This window comes from Drosophila ananassae, chromosome XL, assembly GCF_017639315.1.
Source record: "Drosophila ananassae strain 14024-0371.13 chromosome XL, ASM1763931v2, whole genome shotgun sequence".
Classification (NCBI taxonomy): Eukaryota; Metazoa; Arthropoda; class Insecta; order Diptera; family Drosophilidae; genus Drosophila; species Drosophila ananassae.
This window is the reverse complement of record NC_057931.1, coordinates 12,575,873-12,603,461: the sequence shown is the minus strand read 5'-3', so window position 1 is coordinate 12,603,461 and position 27,589 is coordinate 12,575,873. Positions and strand designations below refer to the sequence as shown.

The following is a 27,589-nucleotide window of genomic DNA, read 5'->3' as shown; positions in this document are numbered from 1 at the left end:
TCCCGGGAACGGGCAATTAGGCAACTTTCTCAAGAGCCTCCCCCTCGACTTTCGGGCCTAATCAACACGCCAGCCTTGGCAGTAACTGGAATAAGATGGCCAAGTAAATTATTGGGCCATTTTCAAAGGTTGACGCCGACCTGGCGATGGCCAATTAAAAACCAACAATTTCCCTCAACTGACACAACGGGCCACATCACAAAAATAGGAATTAAATAAAAGGAAGGGGAGTCTTTTGTTCAAAGGGAATTGTTTTTTAAATACTCTTACGGGGTAGTATTAATTTTTCTGTTAAATTATATTCTTCAATTTTAGAGAAAAGAATAGCTGAAATAAGATTCCTTTTATTCCCTTAAAAATATCTAGATAATAGTTTCTTTTTTGGGATGCCATTAGAACTCATTACTAAAGTAATTCCCTAAAACCAAAGGTACTCTTTTTCAGATAACTGTCTTATTATGGCTTGTAAATTATTTAATATATTTATTAATTTAGTACAAATATTGTATATATTTAGTATTTTGTATATTCTTGGTGGTTTTAATATAGTTTTTCAGGAATTGGAGATATCTGATGTATAGAACTTGAAAACTGTGAGATATATGAACATATAATTTAAAGACAAGGCACTTGTTTATATAAAAAGTACAGATAAACAGAAAGATTAAAGGCGATTTCAAAGTATTTGTAATTCTATAGAATTAAGTTTTTTAATATATTTATAAAATATATATCTCAAATATATAAAAACTTTGAAAACCTTCAAACACCTTCTCCCAAGACTTCCTCCGCCTTGGAATAAAAAAGCTTGATTGAAAATTATCCAGAACAGACTGGGCTTCTATATACATATATATAAATCCATCAAGTATATATATAGGCCATTAGATATATCTAGATTCCAGATTCCAGATATGTATATTAATTTCAAGACCAAAGAGAGACAATCGCACCATTAACTGCCCTAGGACAGATGATTTCCTTAACAAACTTCACGGCGCACTCGAGATACGAGGACTCCATTTTAAAGACATTACGGCCGTAGAGCTATAGTTGTCTGTGTGTGAGTGTGTGTGAGTATACGAATTTGTGGGGAGACAGTATATGTATCTGTATCTGTATCTGTGCCTGTGTGTGGGTGGGAGGTAGTGGGTGTGCACCTTGAGTGCGAGTCGACACGTTTTCATTGTTTGATAAAATGAAATTTTATGGCACCCAGCACCGGGCAGGACACACAGGACACTGAGGATTGAGGACGCAGGACACAGGACACACGTTGCGACACAGATAAAAGGACACTGTGGGCAGGACCAGCGATGACCGAAAATTGAAACAGAGCGGCCATGAATTTCCCAGCCAAGACAATGGCCTCCACGTGCTCTCGAAGCTTCAACTTGAAAGTTGAGAATTTTTTGTTCCCTGTTTTCTGTTTTCTTGTTTTTTTCGGTTTTTTCGGTTTTTTTTTGTAAAAGTTTGGGGCTAGTTTCAGTCCCCAGACAAGGCAGACAAACAAACAAACAAACGAACAAACAAACCAAAACTGGAGTTGGAGTTTGAAGATAATTGAATGAAAATTCATTCGTGTGCTTTTCGATTTGTCGACGAGAAAGTTGCTTTTTCGAGAGAGGGACTATAAGGAAGGACTCATTCTTGCCCCAAAGGCTTTTTCTTCCTTCTTCCCTTTTTCTTTTCTTTTTTTTTTGTAAAAGTATTTACATGTCTTTGTCATTTTGAAAATTTTTTTCAACAAATCGAATTAGAACTCTCGTGTTTCCTTATTTCTTTTTTTTGTTTATTTGTTTAATTTTTAACAAAACTCGGGGGGTGTCCCACCACCACTTTCTCTGCTTTCTCCGCATTCCCTGTGGCCTGGCTTGGCTTTCCCTTTTTTTCTATATTTTTTTTTTTGGCTCAACAAGTTGAAAACCCAAAGAATTTGCATAAAAATTCATGGGGCTTGCCTGAGGCGGCACTTTGCTAAGGATATTTATATGTATTGTAGGTATGTGTATCTGTATCTTTTTCTATAGTATCTGTTTCTGTAGTATCTGTATTGGAAAGTATAACCGGTTTAGGGGCTGCCCAACTAGACAGCGATTAGTGGGCCGCATATTCCCCAGAAGCATTAAATCACCATAATTCCCTGATTTTGTTAGCCAAAAGGATTTTGTGGTCCTTCGAGGGTAAAGGTTTAAAGCAATTGATTTTTATTACAGGAAGGATATACATACACACAGAATGTGGAGAAGTGAAAGTAAAAGATCCACAATGTCAACGTGAACTGTAATTTTTAAAAAATATAACCACAGCCTTGACTGTACGACTTCCATTTCCTGTCAGCTTTTCGCTCGACTGCTTTCACTTCACTTTCTCCCAGGTGTTGTTGCCTCTCATATTTGTCGATATATTTAAGCAAAAAAAAAGTGGAAAAAGTGAAAAACCCTCGTACTCATTACTTAAAAGCCCACGCGTCGTATGCGTAATATTTATCGCTCATCAATAAAAACAAATAGGATGAAAATTTAAATCGAACGGAGAACTTCTACTGGCGGGGCGCCTCAGTCTCAGTCTCAGCGAAAATGATTGAATTAAGTTGCCGGCGAATCGTTAAGCGAATCAATTGCTGCAATTTCATTAAAATTGCTGCGCTATTGATTGTCCAATTCGCCGAATCAGCCATAACGATATTGATATGGCTCGAGATACTACCAAGGGCATTACTTTTAAGAGGCCTTTATGCGAAAATGTAATGCGCCTTGGCTGCTTAAAAATATCAAATTAAAAGTGATTTTTATGGGGCATTATCTAGAGCTAATGATGGTGTTTGGTAATGAGGAGGATATTTTTTGGAGGGGGTATTTGATCCAGAAGTTGTGGAAAATTATAATAGAAAGGCACTTAGAAAAGAGTTCATGAGTTCCTAAAAAATAATTCATTTAGTTTGTATTTTATTGGTATTTGTTTCTCCCGATAACAATTGTAAGTATACCCGATACTCTTGTTTATTTTTTTAATTTATTAAAAAAGATTTTTACATTATTATCACAAAAAGAAATACAATTTCATAAAATAGAGAGAGCTTGAAAACTATAAAGGTCTGAAATAAAAAGGGTATGGAGTAACCAAGGGCGAAGTGTACCGGGTATCACAGAGTCCAGAAACTCAACTCTCATAGCCCTCTGGTACTCATATTTTAAGTGAAGAAAAGCTTGTTCTAACAATTTTCAAGCCAAACACTTATTAAGATTGGTTTTTGTAAAAAAAAATTAAATTTTAAGAAATAGACAGAACGTAGAAGCCTAGAAATATGCAATAAAAGGGGTATAAAGTATACAAGAACAGTACCGGGTTTCGCATAGTCAAGAAATTAAACTATGGTCAGTATTGTTTTATAGTATGAAAGTAGTAGTATTGAAGATAAAACTTTTTTTTAAGTTTATTTTGTGTAATAAAATAAAATTCAATAAAAAGAATTAAAGTTTAGAGCCCTAGAAGTATGCAATAGATATTTTATAGATTTCATATAAGAAAAGTACCGTGTATCACATAGTCAAGAAACTCAACTAGAGCCCTCCTTCCTTGTTGTAATTAAAAATATTTTAGCCAAATTATTGAATCATAAACACTTGATTAATGGCTACAAGTCGATATTTTAATATTTTCGATAATAAATCGATAGCTTCGATTATGAGTTCCATTACGAAATTAAAACGCCTGGCCGGCAGAGCTCCCAAATCGAAACTCAAGACGTGCATTCCATATCCTGTTGAATATTTATCGAATAATGAATAAGGCGTGCCACACACACACACACACACACACACACTCACTCACAGATTATACAGAAACACACACACATGCAGTCACACTGACACTCACACATGGACAGGAAGAGATTCCATTAACCGTATTACGTAAAAGTTGGAAATAAAAAAGTAAGGAATTTATCGAACTGGCTGAGGGAGTGTGTGTGTGTGTGTGTTTGAGTGTGTGTGAAAGGGAGGAGATACTTTGGGATGGTTTACGGGCAAATTTACGGATGTGCTCGGTAACTGACTACGACGCCAGGTGTATTCCGGCCAGGTGTATAGGACTCTAGCGCGGTGGCTCTCGGTGGCTTTCATTCATGGCCAATAAAAAGCGACGCATAAAAATATGAATTTTATGTCGGTGTATTTAAAACGACAATAAGCAGTTCTCTTGCTTTTGGGCGAGCTCCTTCCACCCAAGGACCTCAAATCCCTGGCCCGGGCAATCAAAACAAAATAAAAGCCACACCAGGCCTGCCCCAAAGAAAGGGAGGGGGAGGCGGCAGGAAAAAGAGAAAGTACAAAGAGAAAGCGGGCAGCAAGACAGTGAGCAACAAATGCGCTCAATGAAGCTGAAAGGCATGAAAAGCGGGGGAAAAATCGAGGAAAAATCGAGGATACGCGGGGCACTTGAATTGGAAAATCAAATGGAGAAAAAAAAAAACAAAAATAAAAATCAAGAAGAGTGGAAGAAGAAAAACTCCAGGACGAGCAGGTAAAGATTTTCTCTGTTTGTGGCAGCTGCTGAACATGAAAATGAGTTTTTCTTTCTTTCCTTCTGGAGTGATTTTTATGCCAAGCCTGGGAAGGCCAGACCAGGGAAGCCAAGCCAACCAAGCCAGCAAAGACAAAGCCAAGTCAAATAAAAATAATAATAAAATCAGCGCAATAAGCAACCAATGAAGACTGATACTTACCAACTGCTTCCAAAGTCAAGAGCCGAGAGCCGAAAGCCAAAAGCGGAATGCCCAAAAACATTGATTTATACACAGATGAGCTATCATAAATATTAATGTTAAATACAGGATAGACTTGCATCGCCAGGACTTTGACCATTGGCTCATTGCCAAATGGAATGGCTGGGGAATGGCCCAAACGGACGATTGGTTACGCATTTGATAACCGAAACGCGGCCTAAACGATGATCTTGACTAAGAGATAGCTAGGCATGGCATGCTTTTAGGCTTTTTAGATAGAAAACTGTACATCCTCTGAAAAGCAGTTTCTTATTCACAGAAAAATATCATTTATAGCCTTTTTAATTTGATAAAAAAAGACAAATCTTGGATATATGATACCAGGTACTTGTCCTGCTATATTTCTCAGCATACTTTTAGGATATTTGATAGAAAACTGTATATTCTCCAAAAAATAAGTCCTTATTCACAGAAGTTAATTGTTCCAACCTTGAGATATCATTTATAATCATTTATATTTGCTAAAAAAAATCTTAAAATTGAATATATGACACCAGGTACTTTTCCCGCCATATTTCTATGCATACTTTTAGCCTCTTTAGATAGAAAACTATATATATCTTCTTTAAAATAGTTCCTTATTCACAAAGATATGCTTCCAACCATAATATATTATTTATAATTATTCTTCTTTGCTTATAATATCTAAAAATAAGCTATATGATACCAGGTACTACTCTTGCCATATTTCTTAGCATGCTTTAAGGCTCTTTAGATAGAAAACTTTACATCCTCTAAAAAATAGTTTCCTAATCGCAGAACACAGTTTTCAACCTTGAAATATCATTCTTTTCCCATATAATCTTTTTAATTTCTTAAAAATAAAAAATTGTGTACTAGGTACCTCTAATAAAAAACTGCCCATTTTTCACAAAAACATGCATAAATCCTTAAAGTCCCGTTCCTGGAAAACTAGTTTACAAATCAGAGGCTTAAAATATATACATCCCAAGCCCATATTTCAAGGGCATATCGACTTTGCTTTTTTTTCCAAAGCTGCCAAACAGCCAGCTTATTCTTAACGTCTTTATTTTTTGTGCGAGTGCCGTCTTTATGCTAATGTCGGCGACTTTTCCTGACAGGCGCTGCCTCATAAAGCAGGCGGTGAGCATAAATCTTTTCTCACCCGAAAGGAATAAGGATCTCCATTCGGGCGACATCGAGACGCTGTCTCTGATTTATTTGCCAACGTGTATGCTTATTTTTGCCCCGATGTTCCTGGTCCCTGGTTCCTATTGCTGAGACAGCTATCAATGACAGCGGCTTGATTTTGCATTTAAAAGTGAATTATATATCCTCAGATCCCCCGACAGGACCCAGGGCACAAACACACACACACATAGACAGACAGACAGAGTCAGAGAAAGGGGAGAAAAAAAATGTAGCGAACTGTGTGAAAATATCTTGCCACATAAGCGACAATTTATTTGCATATTTTTATGCCAGAGGACGGGGCGACATCCATGGCATCTGAAGAGTGAGTTGTCCTGGTTGTTGTTTACATTAACCCTCTGGGCAGAATGGTTCGAGTTTAACACACACACAACTATGGATAAACAAACCAAAAAAAAAGAAAAGAGGAAACGGGTCAACAAACTCTGTGGTTTCATAGTTTACATTTGAAATTATATTTATTTTTTGCCAAAGCGATAGTTCGCGATATCAAACGTTTGACAAATTGATTTGTTTTCCAATTTTTATTTACCCCAAAAATAGTTCTGGTGTTTTTTTGTCACAAACTGATGATGTATCGGCAAAAAATAAATGTTTGGAGTGCGCTTACAACATAAATTCGTGTTTCGACCTCTTCGACCCATTTCAAAGTGTTATCGCGCTAATATCTGACATGTTTGAATGTCACATTGATCCCGTTATTCCAGTTGTATGTGTGTGTGTTAGGGTTGCCCTCCACACAACACACCCAACCCTAGTAACCCAGCTAATGTTTGTGTTTTTGCTCTCCCTTTCACTAATATCAACACCAAGCAAAGTTGCCTGGCCCGCTGTTTGTGTTTAATTATGTATATCTGTGTATGAAACACACACACACACACTCTCTCACCAACAGCACTCCATATGTATGTGTTTTTACACGGTCGCCATGTGTTTTTGTACAAGGCTTACAGCTTACAGTTTGTATCCTGCTCGTTTTCACTTTGCCGGTAGTTTAGTTCCCTGTCTCCTTAAGCTTGTTCCAACACTTTCCAAATAATATTCAAACTTTGTTATATTGTCACGTGCCTGTGCGAAAGAGAGGCAGCTAACAGATAGAGAGAGAGAGCAAGAGGAAGAGCTATTGTTTTCCTTGGCTTTGACTTCCGTTTCCGGCTGATAAACAAATGGCGCCAGCCAACGATTAATTATTTTGATTTCTAGTCTATGGTCCCTTCACCTAAAAACATGCCATACACACAACACAATAACAACAAAAACAGGACACGTGTCCTGTGTTGGCCAACTGGCTGACTTCAGCAACTGTTCTGGCTGCATAAATCATAAATAATCCAACTGACAAACTAAAGATTGATGAGATCCATAGATACCAAGGCTAACGGCCAGTGAAAATAAAACCTGATAGTTTGGGGGGTAGAACTTTTGACTAAAATTTTATATATTTTATATTTTAAACATTTTTTTATGATATTTGTTGTTTTGTTTCTAACTTGAGCAAAAATAAATAAACAATTTATATGAGTATAAATTTAAAAACTTATAGACAAAAGGAGCCTAAAAAGAATGCTATTATTCAAGCCCCTCCACCATGTCCTTCTGTGTAAAATAATATTATTTAAAGACTTTTAATTATTAATTACTTTTAAATATTATTACTACTATTTATTTTAAAATCCACTCATCATTTGTTATATTTTATAACATTTTTTTGACTTTTAAGTCCTGAATTCTAAATTCTATGACTTTGCCAGATCGGTTCAGAAATCGTTTCTTTTACACTACTCATATCTCGACCATTTCTGGTTCGATCTGGCAACACCATACATTTTTGAAAGCTGCTCTTTAATATCCTTCGAACTCCATCAAAAGTTTTCTTCTAAATCGGTCTATACAATTTAAGCTAATTTTTGCACAATTTTTCCAAAAATCATGATGATACTTCCTTTAACAGTGAAAATTAGGAACAAAATGGGGCAGATCGAAGAACAATGAAAGTTTCTAAATAAATCATTATATCCTATATCTTACTATATATGTATATATATTGGATAAAATACAATAGTACTCGAAAAGCTAATGTGGGGAAGCCCATCCATCAAATATTTCCCGAATTATTATAATTGGAATGTTAACTTTTGTCCAGTTGTTACCAAGTACCCCTTCCATTCCCCATCTGATTGAAAATTATCTCTAAAAGCCAAATGGAGTGACATGGTACTTAGTTAAAACATGTCCCACTATAAACCTCTGACAGGCTGGTACTTAATTTTTGATAAATTGTTTGATAAACAGGCGCTGTTATCGCTGAACAGCAAATGCCTCAATAACCTCAATGGATTTGGGCTATCTTTTGTGGCAATTCTTTCCCGATTTGTTGTTGCCTGTTATTGTTGGTCTATCAAGGATCCCATTTTCAACACAATTGCAATTTGCCACCTTGTGTGGGTAACAGAGTGTGTGTGTGAGAGTGGGTGTGTGGCAGTGTGTGGTTGAAACCACAACGAAGCACTTTTTGGCACGTTAATGTGTTAGGAGAACCCTCCACCTTGGCACCCTTCATACACACCCCCCCACACACACACACAGGGCGTAATTAATGATTGAACACACACATACTCCCCCCAGTGCGCCCCAAAAAGTATGCTAAGCTTCTGGTCTACTGGCACAAAATGTGTTTCTCATTATTTTTACACACTTTCGGCAAAAAGCAACGCACGTGCGTAAATTATGTTTTTTTTTGGCTTCATTATGTGGGCTAGAAAGTGGACTGGTCGGGGTTTGGGGATCGGGGATCGGGGAGCCCCTATTGCTGACGCCTGAGTTCTGGCATTAAAAATCAATTCCAGAAACTTGGCACGTACCCGACCAGAAATGACTTACCTTTTAAATTGGCTTTAAAATAGCAATTAAGGAAATTGATTGCTCGACTGGGTACTTGATGTATTATATTAAAATATTTATAGTCCTTTCTAGTGGGTCCTTTCATTAAATATTTAAATATATATAAACATAAGCAGGATAGGTTAGTTCTTAGAATCTGAGGAGTTTCTTGAAAGGAAGTATTTTAGAATATTTAATAAAATACTAAATAAATTATTTAAAAATATAACTATTTATTTATATTTTTTTTATCATATGAATATTTTTTTAAACATTAATTTAATATTTAATATTCCATAAATCACTTTAATTTTTCATAATTTCTCTCTTATTTCTAGAGAATCGGCTGAAAAATGGAATGACAGGAGTTGACTTGGTTGGTTCCTAGGAAGATGCTGCCCCAGTCAGCAGGAGCAGGATCAGGATCAGGAGCAGCAACAACAGCTACAACAACCATAGTACAAGCTGAAAACGAAGCAGCAACTGCGGCAAGGATTCAAAATCAGAACGGGAATGGCCAGCGACGTCGCGTGGCAGCGGCAGCAGCAACAAGCGGCCAACAACAACAACAACAACAGCAACAGCATCAGCAAGGACAACTTGCAACAGCAACAACAACTAGTTACAAAAATAGCAACAACAGCAACCGATTAGGACAAATGCATTCCAACGAAGAACCGCCCATGACGGTGATCGTCGATGGCGGTGGCGGAGGTGGCAGTGGGAGTGGGAGTGGCCACTCGAGGAGATTGCGAAAAACCAGTTCCTCCAATGCCAATCCGAATTCCAAAAATCCAAACAGTCAATCAACAACCGGCCCATCAGGATCCGCCAGGACACACCGGCAGTCGTCGAACGCCTCGGGATCGGCAGACCATGCCAGGCGGCGTTACCAGAGCGGCGGCGGCGGCGGCAAGGAACGGCCGGAACAGGGGCAGGTGCCGCGCCGCAGGACAGCCGGCCGTCGGCACAGTGGTGCCTCATCGCTAAGCGACGCCGTCACAGCTGCCAGGACACGCGGCGGTGGCGGAGGCGGAGCAATCAGCTCATCCACAGCCTCCAGCTGCAATGGCAGCTGCAGCTCGGACGATGGCGACTCCTCGTCGCACACCTCCTCGTCCTCCGGGTCGTCGAGCTCGTCCGGAGAACCGAATCTGCCGTATCCGGGCTTCCCGGAGATCTCCATGTGGGCCCTGACGCAGTACACCCGACCGCGCAACTGGTGCCTGATGCTCATCACCAATCCATATCCTTTTCAAAAAAACTCGAACAACAACAAACGGACAGAAAGGACACTCTGGGATGGAGGTGGGGAGAGGGAGCATAGTCCTAATTGCCATTGTCCTTCGCTGGCAATTTACCCCTGGGCCGGTGCAGGGGCCGAAACGAGTGTCCTTGTCACACATTTCACACAGGATGTGCGTTGTGAGAGCCTATTGATTTTTCTCTCCATTTTTTCCCCCCCAGCAATCCTTTTTTTTTAAATATTTTTTAACGGGCCTAAGGACACTCGCTTCGAAGTTTTTTTCCGCGAAATGGATGGGGAATTGGTTTGGGGATTTTCCGAGGAAGGATGTGCCGGGATACGGGGGAAAGGATGTGTAATATATTTATGTATGGGTATCGGGCGAATATTTAAAATAGTTATGGCACTGTTTTTTACACTTTATAGAGATGTTCCAAAGGATTGCTTTTGGTTATGGGCTTTGGATAAGGTTTCTAAGGGATATTATATATTCTATTATATTACTTAATATTTTAAGGTTTAAAAATGAAAAATATTTGAAATATAAATAGTGTTTAAGTTACAATATATTTTTAAAACTAAAAAGAAAGGTGGAAAAATCAACAACTTTCCCCAAAAGACTTCTTTAAAGATTTAAAAATATTCCATCATTAATCCCTCCTACTTTTGCTTTTAAATATATATTTTTAAAATAACAATCATGCTAATTAATTATGCTAATTTATTATTTTAATGTTTTCCCATTAACCTCTACACACTTATTTTATTTAATTTGCGGTTGTTATTGGGTATCCTGAGTTCGAAATAGCCAATGGATTCTTTCTTTTTTGTTGCTGCTGCCTGTTGCAATATTCATGCCACAATGTCAGCAGTTGCAAGCTACTCTGGCCCTGCCACTGCCACTGCCACTGTTTCTGTTTCTGTATCTGTGAGCTTGGGCGAGTGTTTGTTTCGCATAAATAATAAATATCTGAATGGGCATCATCATTGAGAGGCGGAACCAAGGGATGTCCTTCGATCCTGCGTCCTCCTCCTCCTCCTCTTCTTCCTCCTGCCAGCAGTTCCTTCCGTTTTTCTTATTTTTCTTTTTAATATTTGCCGCATTCTGTGGGATAATGTGCGCCAATCACTGTATATATATTATATATATAGGATATCTGAAGGCGGAAGGAAGATGACAGCCCTGCCTCTCTGCATGTGTGTTTGTGACACATGTGCATGAAAAATCGCTTTGCATACTTCTTGGCGCTCACTTCACATACCACTTGAGGGAAAATTAAAATTGACTGACGTTGATATTTATTTATGCCGTCTTGAGGGATGATTCCCGCAACCAGACCTGACTCGGATGCGGATAAATTATGATAATTGAGTTTAGAGAACGTCAAGTCAGTCTTATTATTTTTAGCAACAGCAACAAGCTGTGTGTGCTGATGCCACCGATTACCCAGCAACCCCCCATTCCCAGACTTGCCCCACACAGAGAGAGAGTCACTGTCACTGCCACACAAGTGACACACACACACCCACTCCCTCATCCATTTTCATCGCCTTTTGTCTCGCTGAAAGTGGAGCCACAAGTATGTAATCGGTCTCTCGATACTTGCCACTTAATTGTTTGCCATAAATTTTGATTTGCGCCATTGTTCGCGCTTTTATCCCCTCCAACAACTTGCCCCCTTCTCTATTGTATTGTTTTCTATACACTCTGAATCCTGCTGACATTTTATGGATTTTATTGTCAAAGTTTACGATGATGCTGCCTCCCTGCCAGGCTCCCTGCCAGGCTCCCTGCCACCCTGCCTGCATCCCACGTTGGCAATTATTCGCAAAGTGATTTTGCGGACGAGTTGCGGTGCAAGTTTCAGTCTCAATTCAATCACAACCAATTTAAGTTTGACATGGATCTCTTAGTCCCTAGCCCCTCAGCCCCTCAGCCCCTTAGCCCCAGCAGCAAGCCCCATTTCCACTTCCACTTCCACTTCCGTTTCCGCTGGCGACGCTCGTCTTCCGCCCTGTGACCCAGACCTGAACTCGATTGCAGCGGCGGGGTCTAAGGTCTGAGGTCAGCCATGAGGCTGCCATTTGCCAAAAAGCTCAGCCCAGAGACGCCACAGTGTCGCCAACTGGCCTTGCGTATCAATATCAGTCCTTGGTTCTTCCTTCAAAACAGAGTCCTTCTTCAAAACAGGCCAGAAATCAAAGGATAAAGGGTAGTAAAGTATAATTCCTATAATTAGAAGAGAACTACTATTCAGCCATCACTTTGCTTTACAAAATATCCTCAAGAGTTATCCTAGAATCCTTGAATACCAGATTCCTGACACTACCATCTGGTTATCCAATTCTGACACTTTGACGTGCCGCGGATGGAAAAATGCCTTTTGAATATGGAAACCGAATCATATCGATGAAGGATTCCCTTCTTTTTTTTCCTTATCTTTCTTACTTTCTTGCCACACACTCGTCCTGACGTCCTGCCATCCTGACGACCTGCCACCGAATTAGCCATGCAACATTGTGGCACATTTCATATCAGAAAGGACGAGAAGGAAGATGCAGTTTCAGTTACAGTTTTGAGTTTTTCTCTTTTTTGGTTCTGTTCCCGACAGATGCAGAGTTCAAAAGTTGTCTCCTTCGCCTCCGTTTTTAAGGGGCTTTTAGCGTGAAATGTGCGCCCGGTACGTGCAACATATGCTGCCACATATGTTGATGATGAGCCACCCGTGGTGGCGGTACTGGCAGATGGAGATGGAGCTCGAATCCCCCTCAGCTTTCTGGCCGCGGAGGCATCATTAGCATGGAGTGCCGGGGCTCGCTTCTCGCTTCTCTGGTAATGTGAAACCGCTGCCACGCCCATAACTAATTATGACAGAGGGTCAAGAGTCAAGAGTGAGAGGGGAGGGGGAAAGCAGTGTGGCATACATTGTACTTGCCACACACAGTCGTATAGTGCCCATTAGCCTCGCTGACCGCCACCGAGTACGTGCATTGTATTCATTACACAAATGCCTCTCCAGCTGCCAAAGGACGAGGCTCCCGAGGGGGTGCAAGGGGGGGCAGGGCGGGAGGGAGGGAGGTAAGGGTGGCATGGCAGGACAGGACAACAGGTCGCTGTGGTCATCCATCGGAATGTTGTTGCTTCCTGAATGCCTAAGCCCGAACAAAGAGCGAATGGAATAATTACAGAGCTGTTTCGGGAGGCTACATCGATTATCTGGATATTACTTCAGATTTTATTATTAACATTAAGGTTATTAGTTAAGATTAAAATAAGCGAATTGGTCATTTAGTTAATTAACTAACAAGTAAACAACTAATTAGGGATTTAAAACTGCAAGTGGGTTGACCTGAGAAGGTTGTATTTTCTTAAGGGGATTGTTTTAAAAATTCTAACAAATATAAATAAGAGATTTAATTCAGTAATTTTTATTTAAGTTTAAAGAGATCTTCACCAAGAATGTATTAAGTATAAAGTTAGGTATAAAGTTTATTAGTTGTCCGATAATTAAAAAAAGATATAGACATCCCAAGAGAGATATACGATTAGTCAGTAATATGTTTAGAAATAAAAAGGTTCCTATACTTAAATTTAATGTTTCTATTTACATTAGTTAAAATTAAATACTTTTATTAAGAAAACACTTGAATATTCACAACATATATGTCATAAGCTCTTATTTCTTCTAAAAAACCCCTTAAATCGAATACTTTTTATAGAAAAAGCATGTAGCTTCTGATGGCCAATTGATTCTTCAGTTCTTTTTTTTTCTTTTAAAGATTTGTCTTTTTATTTTGCCATTTTGTATACCTTTCATTTCATTCGATTTTGTTAGTTTTTTTGTTGTTGTTATTTTTTATTTTCCAATTCAGAACCCTACTCTTCAGAAGCACCCCCTACCTTGTGGCGTGCTCAGTCATCTTATTCGGCTTTTGCTTTGGGGTCTCGCTTTTGTTTGCGGCTCTTTTAATTTGTTGCGATTTCTGTACGCTTGCATGCGTCCCCATGCCCATTTCCACGCCCCCTTTCAATGGTCGTAGGGGTGGCGCCCCATATCCGCCCACCGCCCACCGCCCTGGCCGACTTTACGCTCGACTTAATTTGTTTACTGTTGGTTTGGGGCCATCGCTGTTGCCAAATCAAAAATAATGTACGCCACCCGGGGTTCCGACTTAACGTCGCACCACTGACCCCAGCTACCCACCACCCACTCACACACACATACACACTCACCTGAACCACCACGCCCACTTTTCCTTATTTTTTTTTTGGGAGGCAACTGAATGAAATGAATGCGCCAGGGTCGATGTTGCTGCTGTCGCCTGCTGCTGCCTCAGCCGCTGCTGCTGCAGTATTTATTCAGGTAGAGGGGGCAGGAGCCACGCCCCCTTTGGTCTTTTGTGCTACCCCCTAGATACCCCCCTAGTCCCCCTCTCTGTCCACATTTGTTTTTATGACAGAGAACCGCGAACTGGAATCCAAAAACCGAAACGATTTTGACCCTCGCATATGCTGTATATTACCATGAAACCTACCCCCTCTGCGGACCGGACCTCCTCCCCTCGCTACACCCCTAATGAATTGCCCTTTTTTGTGGCAGCCTTTCATCCTACCTCCCCCCCTGCCATTGTGTGGCACGTTTTATCTTTAATTGTGCGTTAATAGCGTAAACATTTTTGCCATTTTGCATGCGGCATCGCTCGATCCTTAATTGCTCGCCTAAAAGAATGAGTCCTTGGCGCTCATTTGGCCATGCATTAAGCCAGCCCCGCCCACAACCAGCCAACCGCCAACTGCCTACCACCTACTTGGCCTTGTGCGAGTTTTGTTTGTATTTTGCATTTGAGTTTTGAGTTTGCGCCAGAAACGAGCAACGTGCAACGTGCAACGAGAGACCAGAAACCAGAAACCTAAAAACCAAAAAAACACCAAAAACACCAAAAACCAAAGTGCAACGCGAAGGCTTTTAGGCGACAAATGGCAGGACGAGTGGCAGGTCCGCCTCAGGTGGCAGCCATCCAGTTGCCAAAAGAGCACTCTGCCACCGGAGAGAGTTCCATATATGAGATGCCTGATGGCATTGTTTCCAAATCTGCAAATTAATTGATTTCTATCGTTGCTGGCCTTAAAATACAACAGAAAGTGTCCAAAGGCATGAAAGTGCTTTAAGGCGGCAGGAGCTATTAAGATTTATGGCAACACTGCGTATGAGTAATTTATGGGCGGCCATTGCGGATATTACTCATACGCTCTGTTGTCTTTATAAATTATTACTTTTCATTAGATTTTTACTTATAGTCAGCTTCTTATAAAAAATATATAAAAGGAAACTATGAAAAAGAGTATCTCTAAATAATTTTTAATAAATCTTCAAAAAGTCAAAGGGCCACACTGCGTATGAGTACTTTATGGGCAGCCATTGAAAATATAACTCATACGCCCTGTTGTCAGAAATATGTATCGAAGTGCATAATTTCTTTTAACTCAGCTATTTGGTTTTCATTTGAAAAGGTACATAGATAGTTGCTTTGAATCAAAAGTAAAAGGCTCACACTGCGTATGAGTAATTTTTTTTATAAAAACTCACATACTTTTGTTTTTGGAATTTAATAGTGTTCTCATTTTAATCTAAATGCCAGAACCTTTTCATAACAAGCTTGCTATTGGAAATAAAATAGCTCTTTGTTCTAAAATGCAATAAAATTAAGAAACCCCACTGCGTATGAGTAATATTTTTGGAGAGTCAATTAACACTTATACGCCCCGTTGTCTCTTTTGTCCATCAAAGCATATTGCTTATATTTTATACTCTTTTAACTAACAAATCAAAGTAAGAACTGCCAAACAAAACTGCAAACGAACAATTTTTAATACATCCTAAATAAATAACTCATACGCCCCGTGGTCTTTGCTACAAAGAGCCACTTCTCACTCCTAAAATTTAATAATATTATATACTTTATTCACTTTTTTAAGATAAACTTTACACCATATTATATCCTAGTTATCCTTGTTATTAAAGCTTTAGTATCCCTTTTCCCATAACTGGAAGCCACGTCAAGTGTTAATGCACAAGGAGCATAAAAGAGGTCGAAGTGAAAGTCAAATGGCAGTCACTCCATAAAGCAGAATATAACAATGTTAAATAGGAGTGGATGCAGTATTATGACCCGACTGTCAACTGTCATCAATTTGCTGCATTTGTAGCCAGATAACCCAAAAAACCAGAAACCTAAAACCAAAAACCAAAAGCAAACCAAAGGACTTTTCCGCAGGACTCGGGCTGGGGCTTGCAACAGGCAAGAGGCAGAATAGGGGTGGTGGGGCAAGTTAACAAGCACTTGAGTGCGCATTAGAGGCAACTGCAAGTTGTTATCCAACCCGAATCTAAATCCAAAAGCCCCAAAAAACCCATTCCAGCCCGCTTCTTTCGCTTAACTTGCTTTCGCCTTCAATCAGAGGTCCTCGTTCTCCATCCACTTTCTTCTCCAGCTCTCTCCAACATATATTTGCCTTTCCATGGTTTACCACTTAACTAGTCATGTCCTTGCCACCGCACATGGTTCGAGCGTGTCTCCATCCTGGTCATCCTGCTGAACTGCATCACCCTGGGCATGTACCAGCCCTGTGTGGACGATGCCTGTGTCAAGAATCGTTGCAAGATCCTGCAGGTGAGTGTCCTTAAACCTTAAAACCTAAAAACCTATTTTATTCCAACATTAAATGCAAGTAAATATTTTTAATAAAATGGGAGAAGAGTCTATGAGAGAGCCAGGGGCTGAGGCAATTGTGTGGTTTCTTGTGTCCTTCGTCCTGTTTACTGAGGCTGAGCCTGAGGCTGAGGCTGAGGCGGTTAGTCCTGGCTCCCCAGGTGGGCCTGTCAGCATCGGTGTCACATTAAATGCCATTTATTTAAGCAATTTTTTGGCTCACTTCCTGACTTCCAGCCTGATGACATCCAACGAGGCACTTCGGCTCATTAGGCGGCGCCACCATCCATCCCCTGCCTGCCACAAGCCACAAGGTGGGTGGGGTCGGGGGTGGTTGGGTGGTTGGGGCAATTACAGAAGCATAGAGGAGAATGGCGAGCTCGACGTGCGAAAATGTTTGTAAATGATATGTAAGTCGAGGCGAGCGACATTTTTGGCCGCAGACAAGTGTAAAGTAACACGACAGTTTGGGGAAGAAAAAAGGAAGAGACAGGATACTTGTAAGGACAATGCAGAGATGGGGCCAAAGGACCAAAGGACCTGAACCCCGACCAGGACCAGGACAAGACAAGAGAAGGCACATCGCCAAATTGGCACACAGCACAAAGTCAAAATGACAACGACAGTCGCAGTCAGTAACATAAGTGGGCGTAACCGCCCCCCGTCAATCCTCTGACAACCCTCACCTCTCCTTCTCCATCTCCTTTTCCTTCTACTCCCCCCCTCATATCCTGCCGCCCATCCTGCAAACAAGCCAAATTACTTGAAGAAAGAAAAAGATGACGAAGACGACGAGGACGAGGACGAGAAGGACGATGATGTCGCCAAGGCGAGCTCGTTTCGTGTGCATGTGATGTCCTGTGCCGCATCCTTGCCACCCTCGGCGTCCTCCGACAGCCATTAAGTTGCGGGTTGGACTAATTTTAATTTGATCGAGTCTCGTTAGTTCATTGGGGTCATTAATCGAATTGGATTTTGAGGCGGGGGATCGAAACAAATCAACAGGAAGGACACAAGGACCCAAGGCGTCCTCTTAAGAGGACTTAAGAAAAGAAGATCTAAGAGACCTTCAATTTTTTTAGTAAATAATACGTAACATACGTTTCTCTAATTGCTTCGAATTAGTTCTAACCTCGTCCTGAATTGTCCTTAATCCTTCTTATGTATATTTCCCATTTAAATCAAAAAATAACAATTTAAAATTTTATTCCAAATAAAGTTAAACAACAGCTACAGTTAAAAGCTGAACCTTAAATCGACTAAGGTTTTAAGGATAAATGTCAGAAGAGGCTATAAACAGGCTGGAAGGACATCCTCTCAAGCCTTTGTTAAGGATAGCATAAGGATGTTTAACAAATATTAGCCAAAAATCTATAAATATTAAAACCAATTATGAAAATCCTTAACAGCCTGTTTTATTTCATTATCCTGAATCATCTATAATCCTTCCTAAGGATATTCCACATTGACAACAAAAATGAATGATTAAAAAATATTCTTAATTTTTTTCCCGCTAGTTTTATAATTCGCAACCTGTTTTGGCGGCCCCGGCCAGAGTATAAATAGAAGGCCACCGCGCGGAATTTTTTTTTTTCGGAAAATTAAAAAAGTTTTTTTTTGCGCCTTTCTTTTCTTAAATCTTTTATCTTTCAAGCCAAAAGCCATAAACTGGCAATGAAAAGCTAAAATAATTGGAGAAAATGAAAAGTCAAGAGGGCGAATATTTTAAAATTTTTTTTTTTAATTTTTATTTAACCATATTACAGTTAAATAATCCGTTAGAGAGAGTCCTTTTAAGTTAAATTGCTTCTATTCTATTCTATTAGCTATATCCTTTAACCAAAATCTTAAACAAAATCTGAACTTGTTCCGTATCTATTCCAAACTCGAAACTAGATCTTCGACGACATAATCTTTGCATTTTTCGCCCTTGAAATGACCATCAAAATGGTGGCCATGGGCATGTGGGGGAAGAACACGTATCTGGCCGACTCGTGGAACCGTCTCGATTTCTTCATCGTCCTGGCCGGCCTGCTGGAGTACGTGATGCACGTGGAGAACCTCAACCTGACCGCCATCCGGACGATTCGTGTCCTGCGACCACTGCGGGCCATCAATCGCATACCGAGTAAGTGACACCATCTGGGACCTGCAGGACCTCGTCGAACTAACCTCTAACCATTTGACAGGCATGCGTATCCTGGTGATGCTCCTGCTGGACACCCTGCCCATGCTGGGCAATGTCCTGCTGCTCTGCTTCTTCGTGTTCTTCATCTTCGGGATCATCGGCGTACAGCTGTGGGAGGGAATACTGCGACAGCGATGCACCCTGGAGCGTACCGTCGGCATGGTCTATCCCATCACGTAAGTTGCCAGGACGAAGGACAGTTCGTTCATTTTTTTTTTTGTTTTCGAAGGGGTCGTCTATGTTGTGGGAGGGATGTCATGGGGATGCCATGCGTTGGTCTCTGTCTGCGGGCGCCTCCGAGTCTCATGCATAATCATGTGTACCATTATCCTTGGGCATATATGAAATATATATGTATGCTGTATATATATACCACTATATATAAGTACTTATGTATCTCGATTCAAATTCGCATACTCTATATATTATATATCTTGTGTATATCTTTTTGAGTCTCTTAATATATTTTTTCGGTTGTATTTTTGAGGGCCGAGAGGCTGCTTTGAGGCTCCATGGCTGCTTTCTTCATACTCTCGCTGTTTGCTTTTTTAAATTTTTGGTTTTTTGATTTTTCGGTTTGGCTTTTGGTTTTTAGCCACAAAACAGAAATACAAACAACACGTCAACACAAAAAAGAAGGAAAGAGCCTGCCTGACACACACACACACACACACCAACCAACCAACCAACAAGTTGAGATCCCGCCGAGCCAGCTGCATCAATGTCCTCGCAATTTGCATACGAAATCCAAAAGGCTGCCAGAGTCAATTTGATGAGGTCCGTCGCTCTGTCTCTGTCCCTGTCCGTTGTCCTTGCTGTCCTTACCCATCCTGTCCTGTGCTGTCCCACCACCCGCTGTTCCGACCATTTGCGGTCCCAGAAACAGGCTCCTTGTGGTCGTGACAGCAGCAGCAGGGATAAGGCTTCAAAGAGCCTGCACCGTGGGTGGCAGGATAATTCTTAATGAGCATATTCGGTTAAATAATTCGAATCCTTGACTCGAAATAAAAATTTCAATGCGACAGTTAAACGGTTTAAGGTTCAGTTTTTAAGGATAAATGTCGGGAAAGGAAGTAATTGGCTATAAGCAGGGCCTATAGCCTTAAATCAGGATAAATATTGGTTAAAAAACAATATATATATTAAAGTTAGAAAATTAAAGATCCTTAATAGCTAAAACACTTTCTATTCACATCCTGAATTATCCTTAATGTTTATTTTTCTTAAAAAAACATACAAACTGACCACAAAAATATAAAAATAAAAAGACAAATGGCTTAAAATGTTTTTTTTTTAAGCTTTAAAAAAGTTAAAGAATCCTTTAGAGAAAGTCCTTTAAAACGGTTCACTGTGCTGTCGTCATCAGTTGGCCAACATATTTTAAACTTGGCCCAAAACAATCATTTATCATTGGGCCACGGCGGTATTACAACGCGTCACATTCACTCACACACTCAAACACACACACGCAGACATGCAGGCAAACAAAGACACACACACACACACACACACTGACAGGCAAAGGAAAACATCGCAGCCCTTTAAAGTAGGCAATGGAATTTGTTTTTGGGTCGCTGCGCGCTTCGCTCAAGAAACTTCATTTCGTTTTGCTTTGTTGGCCTTCGTTTCTTTTGTTTGATTGTTTGTTTGTTTGTTCAGTTGTTTGTTTGTTTGCTTATGCATGCCCAGCTGTACAAAGTGTTTGTTTAGCCGCCCACATACTAACATAAATACGCAAATAAATTTGTGCTCTCGCCGCATTCCTTCACGGAATGTGTGCCATCCGCAAAGCCATCCGCAAATAATTATTGTAAATAATCGAGTGCAACTGGCATTGCATAGTCCGGCTTATTATTTTTTAAATAATTTTATTCTCTTTTTTGATTAATTTTTATCACTTTTTTTTATAAGAAGTAAATGAGTATTTTTAGGCCAAATAGAAAGCAGAATTTTGAATTTTGGTTAAAAAATTTGTATATTTTTTGGGGATATTTGTCAGTATTTGTAATTATTTTTGGTTATTGAAATTTTTGTTTTTAAAGAAATACCTTTATTTTGCACAGGCAGTCCATGTACCATACAATCGAAAATTTCTGTGATATTGTATTGTGAGCCCTCGAAGTCATGCTGTTTATTCACACCCACACACCCATACACACATCCTCACACTCACACTCACACTCGCAATCACCATCACACTCACAGACACAGACAAGCCAAGGAGGATAACACCTCGTCCTGGCAGGACAACAAAAATGGCAAAACAATGTATAGATATATATGCATATATGTTCTTTTCCACTTTTATGTTTCTTTCAACTATATTTTTTCCATTTTTATTTAATTGTGAATATTAATAAAATATGAGAACAAATTAGAAACTAATTGGCAGCCAAGAAAAAAATACAAAAATAGAAAACAAATTTCTAGGATAACTTCTCTGTTTATTTTTTGGTTTGAAATCTTGAAATCTTTGAAAACTTTTGAAACAAACAATTAAAAAAATTTAACAAAAAAAATACAATCTACCTACAAAAGCAGATGATATGAAACAAAAACAAAAATCATACCGGGAACAAATTTTTTGTTTACAGGGGACTACCTGAAGTGTACAGAGTTCGAGTCCGTGTTAACTCGTAAGATAAAATGATTTATTTCCCCCCTTTACTAACCCACACACCGACACACCCCCAAAGAAACACACACACAGCCAAACACACACCCACTATAACACTGACACTGAAAAAAATAAACCCCCAAGTGGATACAAAACAGATTCTTATAGACGTCTACTACTAAATACTACCTAATACTACTAGCTAGCCCTAGATATCGATGTATACTCTCTCTAACTCTCTCTAGCCTAGCTCCCTCCCGCTCTATCGCTACCTGTCTCTATCTAAATATTGCTATCTCTTATTTTTGTCTAGCTTTGAAAAATTAAATACAAAAGCTACTTAAATAAAATATAAAATAAACTAAAGAAGTAGCCATTGTATTTTAGATTTTTCTTTAAATAAATAAATGGAAATTGGGTTTAAAAATCATCCTTCTTGCTCTAATCTTACGACTATCTCTCTCTTGTAAACACTTTCCCTCTATAGCCGTCACTTTCCCACTCGTTTGTACACCTATACAGAAATACACTCACTCTGAAACACATACTCTATTAGTAGATGTGCATATATCTATTATATATACCTACGTTTAAGTATAAACTTGGCCATATACGATATGATACAAAAATACGATTTGTTCTAGTTCCGCCTCTAAACAGCTCTAACTCTCTATCTGTCTCTTTCTTATTGTATTAGTAATGTTTTTTAAGATATACGAATATATATACATATATATACATACGAAGTACCAGAGTTATACTCAATAACTAAACTAAAATGAACTAAACTAAACTAAAAACTAGACAACCGCTCAGCATACCGAGTAGCTCTAGCCCCCTCTCTTTCGCAAGCTCTATCTCCATCTCTTTCTCTCCTATTGCGTGTGTGTGTGTGTCTTCTGTTTCTGTCTTTAACACTCACACTGCTCCTCACAGATTTAAACACCCAGAGCAAGCCCCAAAACTTAACCCGTCTAAAGCCACCATAGTTGTTAACCCTCTTGTTCGGTTTTCTTGTTTTTTTCTCTTTTTTTTTTTTGGTAAATACCCCCCCTTGGTATATACATATATATTTTTAGCCTTAGCCCACTTGATGTACGCTCCATTTTTGTGTCTAGAGTTGTTGATGTGGCACCACTTGAACCTGATCTCAACTGCAAACTACACCGCAGCACACACACACACACACACACACACACTCCTATACTATATAATATACATGTATAGAATTGGGGTCAGAGGGCGTCGTCTGTGTCGCCTCTGTCGCCTCTACTGCCTGTACTTGTTTGTGTTGCATTTTCCAAATATTCGGTTTTTGTTTTTCAATTTCTATTCTCATTTTTTGTTCTGTTGTTTAGTATTTTTTGTTGTTGTCGTGTGTGTTTGAGGTTCTGCAAACAAATATGACATGTTTTTGGGAACCCCCAGGAAGTTAGGACACAAACAACCGAAATAACAAGCATACCAATTAGCAACAGCACACCACACAAAAAAAAGGACATTTGTCCTTTCCCACAAAAATGGTAAATGAAATACCTTCTTCCCTCAAAAATATTCCCCATTCTCTGAGTGGTTAAAATAATACTAAAATCAAATACTTAAAAGTATTTACATTTTTTAGATGTTCGAATTAGAAACTCCTACAAAAAGGAGTAATAAATATTGCAAATTAAAACCTAGCTCTGAGCACAAAATATTATTAAAAAAATAGTCCTCGCACCTTTTGATTAAACAATTTTTGAATAAAAAAGCGAAAGGTATTCAGAAGTCGAGTTTCCAATGTTGGAAAACGCATATTTTTTTTTGAAAATACACAACCACACATACAACATAATACTGTACAGTGGAGCACAGTAAAATGGAACACACAAATAAACAAAAATAAAGAAGAGAGAAAAAAACTAAAAAAAAAAAACACATACACAAGCACAGGAACAGGCACACTATTCCCGCACACCAATACGCTGTCTGTGTGTGCGTATGTATGTGTATCTCTTGTAAGCTGAACTCTTTTTACAGGAAAAACCATCAGTTTCTATTGCAAAGGTATTTAAAGCTGCCCCCTGCTACTCAGACATTCCCCCAAGCCCCTCCTCCTCCTCCTCCTCTAGTCACTCACACATTCAAATCAAGAACAACAATTACACACACACACCACACAGACACACACTGATGCATATGTGAAAAAGGACTCCATGCATACATTGAAGCGTGCGAATTGTTGCGAATTGTGCAAAGAAATGTGCAGATGGTGGGGCATGGCAAGTGTGTTGAAAAAAAAAAAACAGTGATGGGGGAAAAAAATGTGTGACACGAGGAATGGCAAGCGCAGAATATTTCAAAATTCACTTGCGGTGTCGCCTCTACTTCTACCCCCGTCTCACTCTCAGTCTCCCTCTCCGTCCCACTCTCACTCTCCCTTCGTCCTGCGTCTCTTTTTAGTGCTTTCGCTGTCAGTGCCGTGCTTGCACGTGCATATTAAATACATTTTATTGTCGCACGCACACAGACAGGTCCTGGCAAATACACTCACACACACACACACACTGACATGCCAAATCACACACACTGACACACTGACACACCGACACACCGACACACGGGCTGACACTCAGGCAGACAATTTTTTGAAGTCGCAAGTTTCCGGCGTCGGCCATTTTGTGGCAACATTGCGCGTTTAATTTAAATTGCTTTGGCGTTTTCATTTCCTTTTTTTACGAGGTAACCCCCACTCCCAATTCTCCTGCCACCACCGCCTCTGCTTTCTTTAGCTTCTTTCTCCTCCCACTCTTCCCGCCTTTGCTTTGCTTTAGTTCCATTTTTTTTCGGTCCGTTTAGTTGGCGCTTTGTGGCTCGCTTATGTCTCACTCTCTCTTCAGAAACAGTTGGTCTGTGGCTAACTGTACTCACCTGCTCACCTGCTCTGTGGCTTTGTCGCTTACTAGATCCTCTGCTCTCTCCGCTCCTTCCGCTCTCTTTCTGCTTTCTCTGACTTTCCATTTCTCCTTGTGTGTGGGAGATCTAGCTGTCGTCTCACTCTATCGCTCACTCACCTGCTCACCATCTAACCCCTACTATCTCGCTCTCTCAAACTGTTTCTAATGCATTAGTCAACCGTGTCTCACTCTGTCACTCTCTGTTCAGTTTTAGCTTTATCGTTTGCCTCACGAATTGGCATTATCTATTTCACTCCAATTAGTTGAATGTTCTCGTGTAGCTACGTGTCACGCGTGAGCCGATCAACCACAAAATTAAGCACCAAAATCAAAATTAATTTATCGATCATGCGTACGCTTTAATTTAAACATCTATCTATCTATCTCTCTATCTCTCTCTGTCTACGTAAATCTCGATGTAAACATACAGATTTCTTATTCAGGATTACGGATCACGATTATTAATTGTTCTTTTTGTGCTCTCTATTTATCTCTCTCTTTTTCTCTGTCTCTTTCTTTGGGAAAATCTTCGGCTCTCTTTCTCTTTCTATATATATATATCTCTCTCTATTTCTCTGGTGTGAAATTTCAAAACACTTTGTTTCTTTGTGTGCTGGATGTTCTTCTGATCGAAACTGAATATCGCACCCCATGACTCTCCTAATTCTCTGTAACCATCGCACCTTTAGCCTGTCGCAGTACTACGAGTTCTCAAAGGATCAGGACTACATCTGCTCGACGCCCAACGACTCGGGGATGCATCTGTGCGGCAACTTCCCACCCTATCGCATCGGCTCTATGGTCTGCAACGGTAAGTCCTTCCTAATATCTCACCACTATCTCCCCGTATATCCCACCACTATCTACTCGTAATATCCCACCACTATCTCCTTGCCATTTCCCAACACTATCTCCCCGTAATATCCCACCACTATTACCCGCCATCGCAGTCCCCATTCCATGTCCACCTCCATGTCCATGTCAATTACATTAACTTTAGAGCTAAATGAAGTGCAAATTGCGCCGTAATCAAATTTGATGGCATTTTTAATTGCCCTCTCGCTGTCGCTTAATGACAGCCAGAGCCACCGAAGCAATCACAATTACAATTACAACAATACGCTTTCCGTTTCCGTTTCCCCTCCTCCTGCGCTTCGTCCTGCGCCTCGTCCTCGTTCATCCTTCACTCCTGCAGAGGAGGCCAAGCTGTTCGACTTCAATGAGCCAACGAACACGTCTTGCGTCAACTGGAATCAGTACTACACCACCTGCAAGCCGAGCGGCGAGAATCCCTTCCAGGGCACCATATCCTTCGATAATATCGGTATGGCCTGGGTGGCCATATTTTTGGTAAGTTTGATCTTTATGGAGCTATAAGTATTGCTAATTAATTATGTTGTTTTAAAGTTTTTAATCAGGATCATCTTCTAAAAGCTTTATAAGACTGTCCGCCTGTCCGTTAGTTTCTTGTAGTGTCCATAACTGGCCTATCTCCAAAGCCTATCTATCTGGTCCTTTTTGTTAAGATCATCACCCAAAAAGCCTTATAAGACTATAAGTTTGTCCACCTGTCCGTCTGTCCGTTGGTTTCTAGTAATTCCCATAACTCACCTATTTCCAAGGCTATCATTCTGAAAATTTGTATAAATTTTATTAATAATATTCCCTCTTTTAAGATCATCTCCCAAAAGCCTTATAAGCCTGTCCGTTTGTCCGCTTGTCCGTCTGTCCGTTAGTTACTTATAATGTCCATAACTCACCTATCTCTAAAGCTATCCTTCTGAAACTTGATATAAACATTATATTCAAAACACTCCCCAGTTGAAACCAACTATATCCCCCACCTCCTTTATAGTTAAGCCCCACAAGGAGCTACTGTGTAAGCTGCAGGACCCAAATATTCCCGGAACCAATTTCTAACATAATAATCCCTGAAACCAAAGTAGAATTAAAGTAGTCTTTGCATATTTTTGCTTATTTTTTTATTAACACCAAACAACTTTATGCCATGACACTTATCCCCCCTGATTTAGTATTCCCTGTTTGCTTTAAAATCCCCTCGCAATTAATTCTCAACTTTGTTGAACAAATAGCAACAGGCGAGTGGCAGCAGAACGTTGCATGCTAATTCAGTGTCAACTGCTGGCGAAAGGATACAACTCCCCCGTCCCTCCACTCTTTAGAAAACAAGGAAGAAAAACAAAACAACTGACAGTTAGTAACAAAATCTGGTTAGCAGAGAAGGGACAGAGAATGAAACCAGATATTGAAAGCGATATTGTAACAGATACTATGTAGTATATAGTATATAGAATGGTGACTCGTTGGAGTGCCTTCCGGAGCATCCCACATAAATTCAATCCTCCTTCGAGGCCCGCCCTAATTGATATGTCAATTACGGCCGAGAGTCGCGGGCAGCAGGACGGCAGGACCTATTGGTATGCAGGTCGATGGCAGGACGGAGTAATTAAGCCGAAATCAAGTGCATGTTAAGCTATGAAACCGACACCGTCAACTGGCTCGCCGAACATGGTGGTTTGTTTAATAACCCCAAGGGTCAGAGGTCAGATTTTGAGATGTAGGTGGAGGTGGCGATGGAGGCTACACCGCGTAATGGCACCTTAATTGTCCTGCCTTCCAATTGGCTACTTGAGCTTCATATTGGTGTCTTTCTACCTGGGGGTTTCCAGGGGTTGTAGGTGACTGGTAGGAAGTTTTTAAGAGGTAACAAATACTACAATTTTTGACAGAATTTATAACTAAAACTACATCCCTCATCTTATTAGTTTATTTTTAATATAAGTATCATCTTTATACCTAAACACCCTTAAAGATTAACCCAACTATCCCCTTGAAACCCCATTATTTATTATATTTTTTACTTAATCCCCCACTTGACCCATCTGTTTCCCCTTATTTTCCCCAATTCAAAAATAATAAATTCCATGAAACGGCAATCATAACATATTATTTTGATGCTGATGTACGGCTGACCCCTTTAATGCCCCCTGCCTCAATTTGAGGCACGTAAACTTAGGTCAGTTTTTGCCTT

At 40.0% G+C, this 27,589-nt stretch overlaps 1 protein-coding gene across 10 annotated transcripts in view; it reads left to right on the top strand.

Moving 5' to 3' along the window:
• Positions 1–27,589, top strand: part of LOC6503023 (voltage-dependent T-type calcium channel subunit alpha-1G) — a 104,474-nt gene that overhangs the window by 43,654 nt on the left and 33,231 nt on the right. For 6 of the 10 annotated variants that reach the window (XM_032453095.2, XM_032453094.2, XM_032453093.2 and 3 more), the window contains 7 exons: positions 9,178–10,085; positions 16,646–16,757; positions 18,693–18,924; positions 18,986–19,160; positions 21,579–21,620; positions 25,227–25,348; positions 25,733–25,887. In XM_032453095.2, the coding sequence (XP_032308986.1) occupies positions 9,232–10,085; positions 16,646–16,757; positions 18,693–18,924; positions 18,986–19,160; positions 21,579–21,620; positions 25,227–25,348; positions 25,733–25,887 (1,692 nt within the window). In that variant the 5' untranslated portion in view covers positions 9,178–9,231. The remainder of the gene's footprint in view (positions 1–9,177; positions 10,086–16,645; positions 16,758–18,692; positions 18,925–18,985; positions 19,161–21,578; positions 21,621–25,226; positions 25,349–25,732; positions 25,888–27,589) is intronic. The other 4 variants (XM_032453099.2, XM_032453101.2, XM_032453097.2 and 1 more) reach the window with 1 other exon arrangement.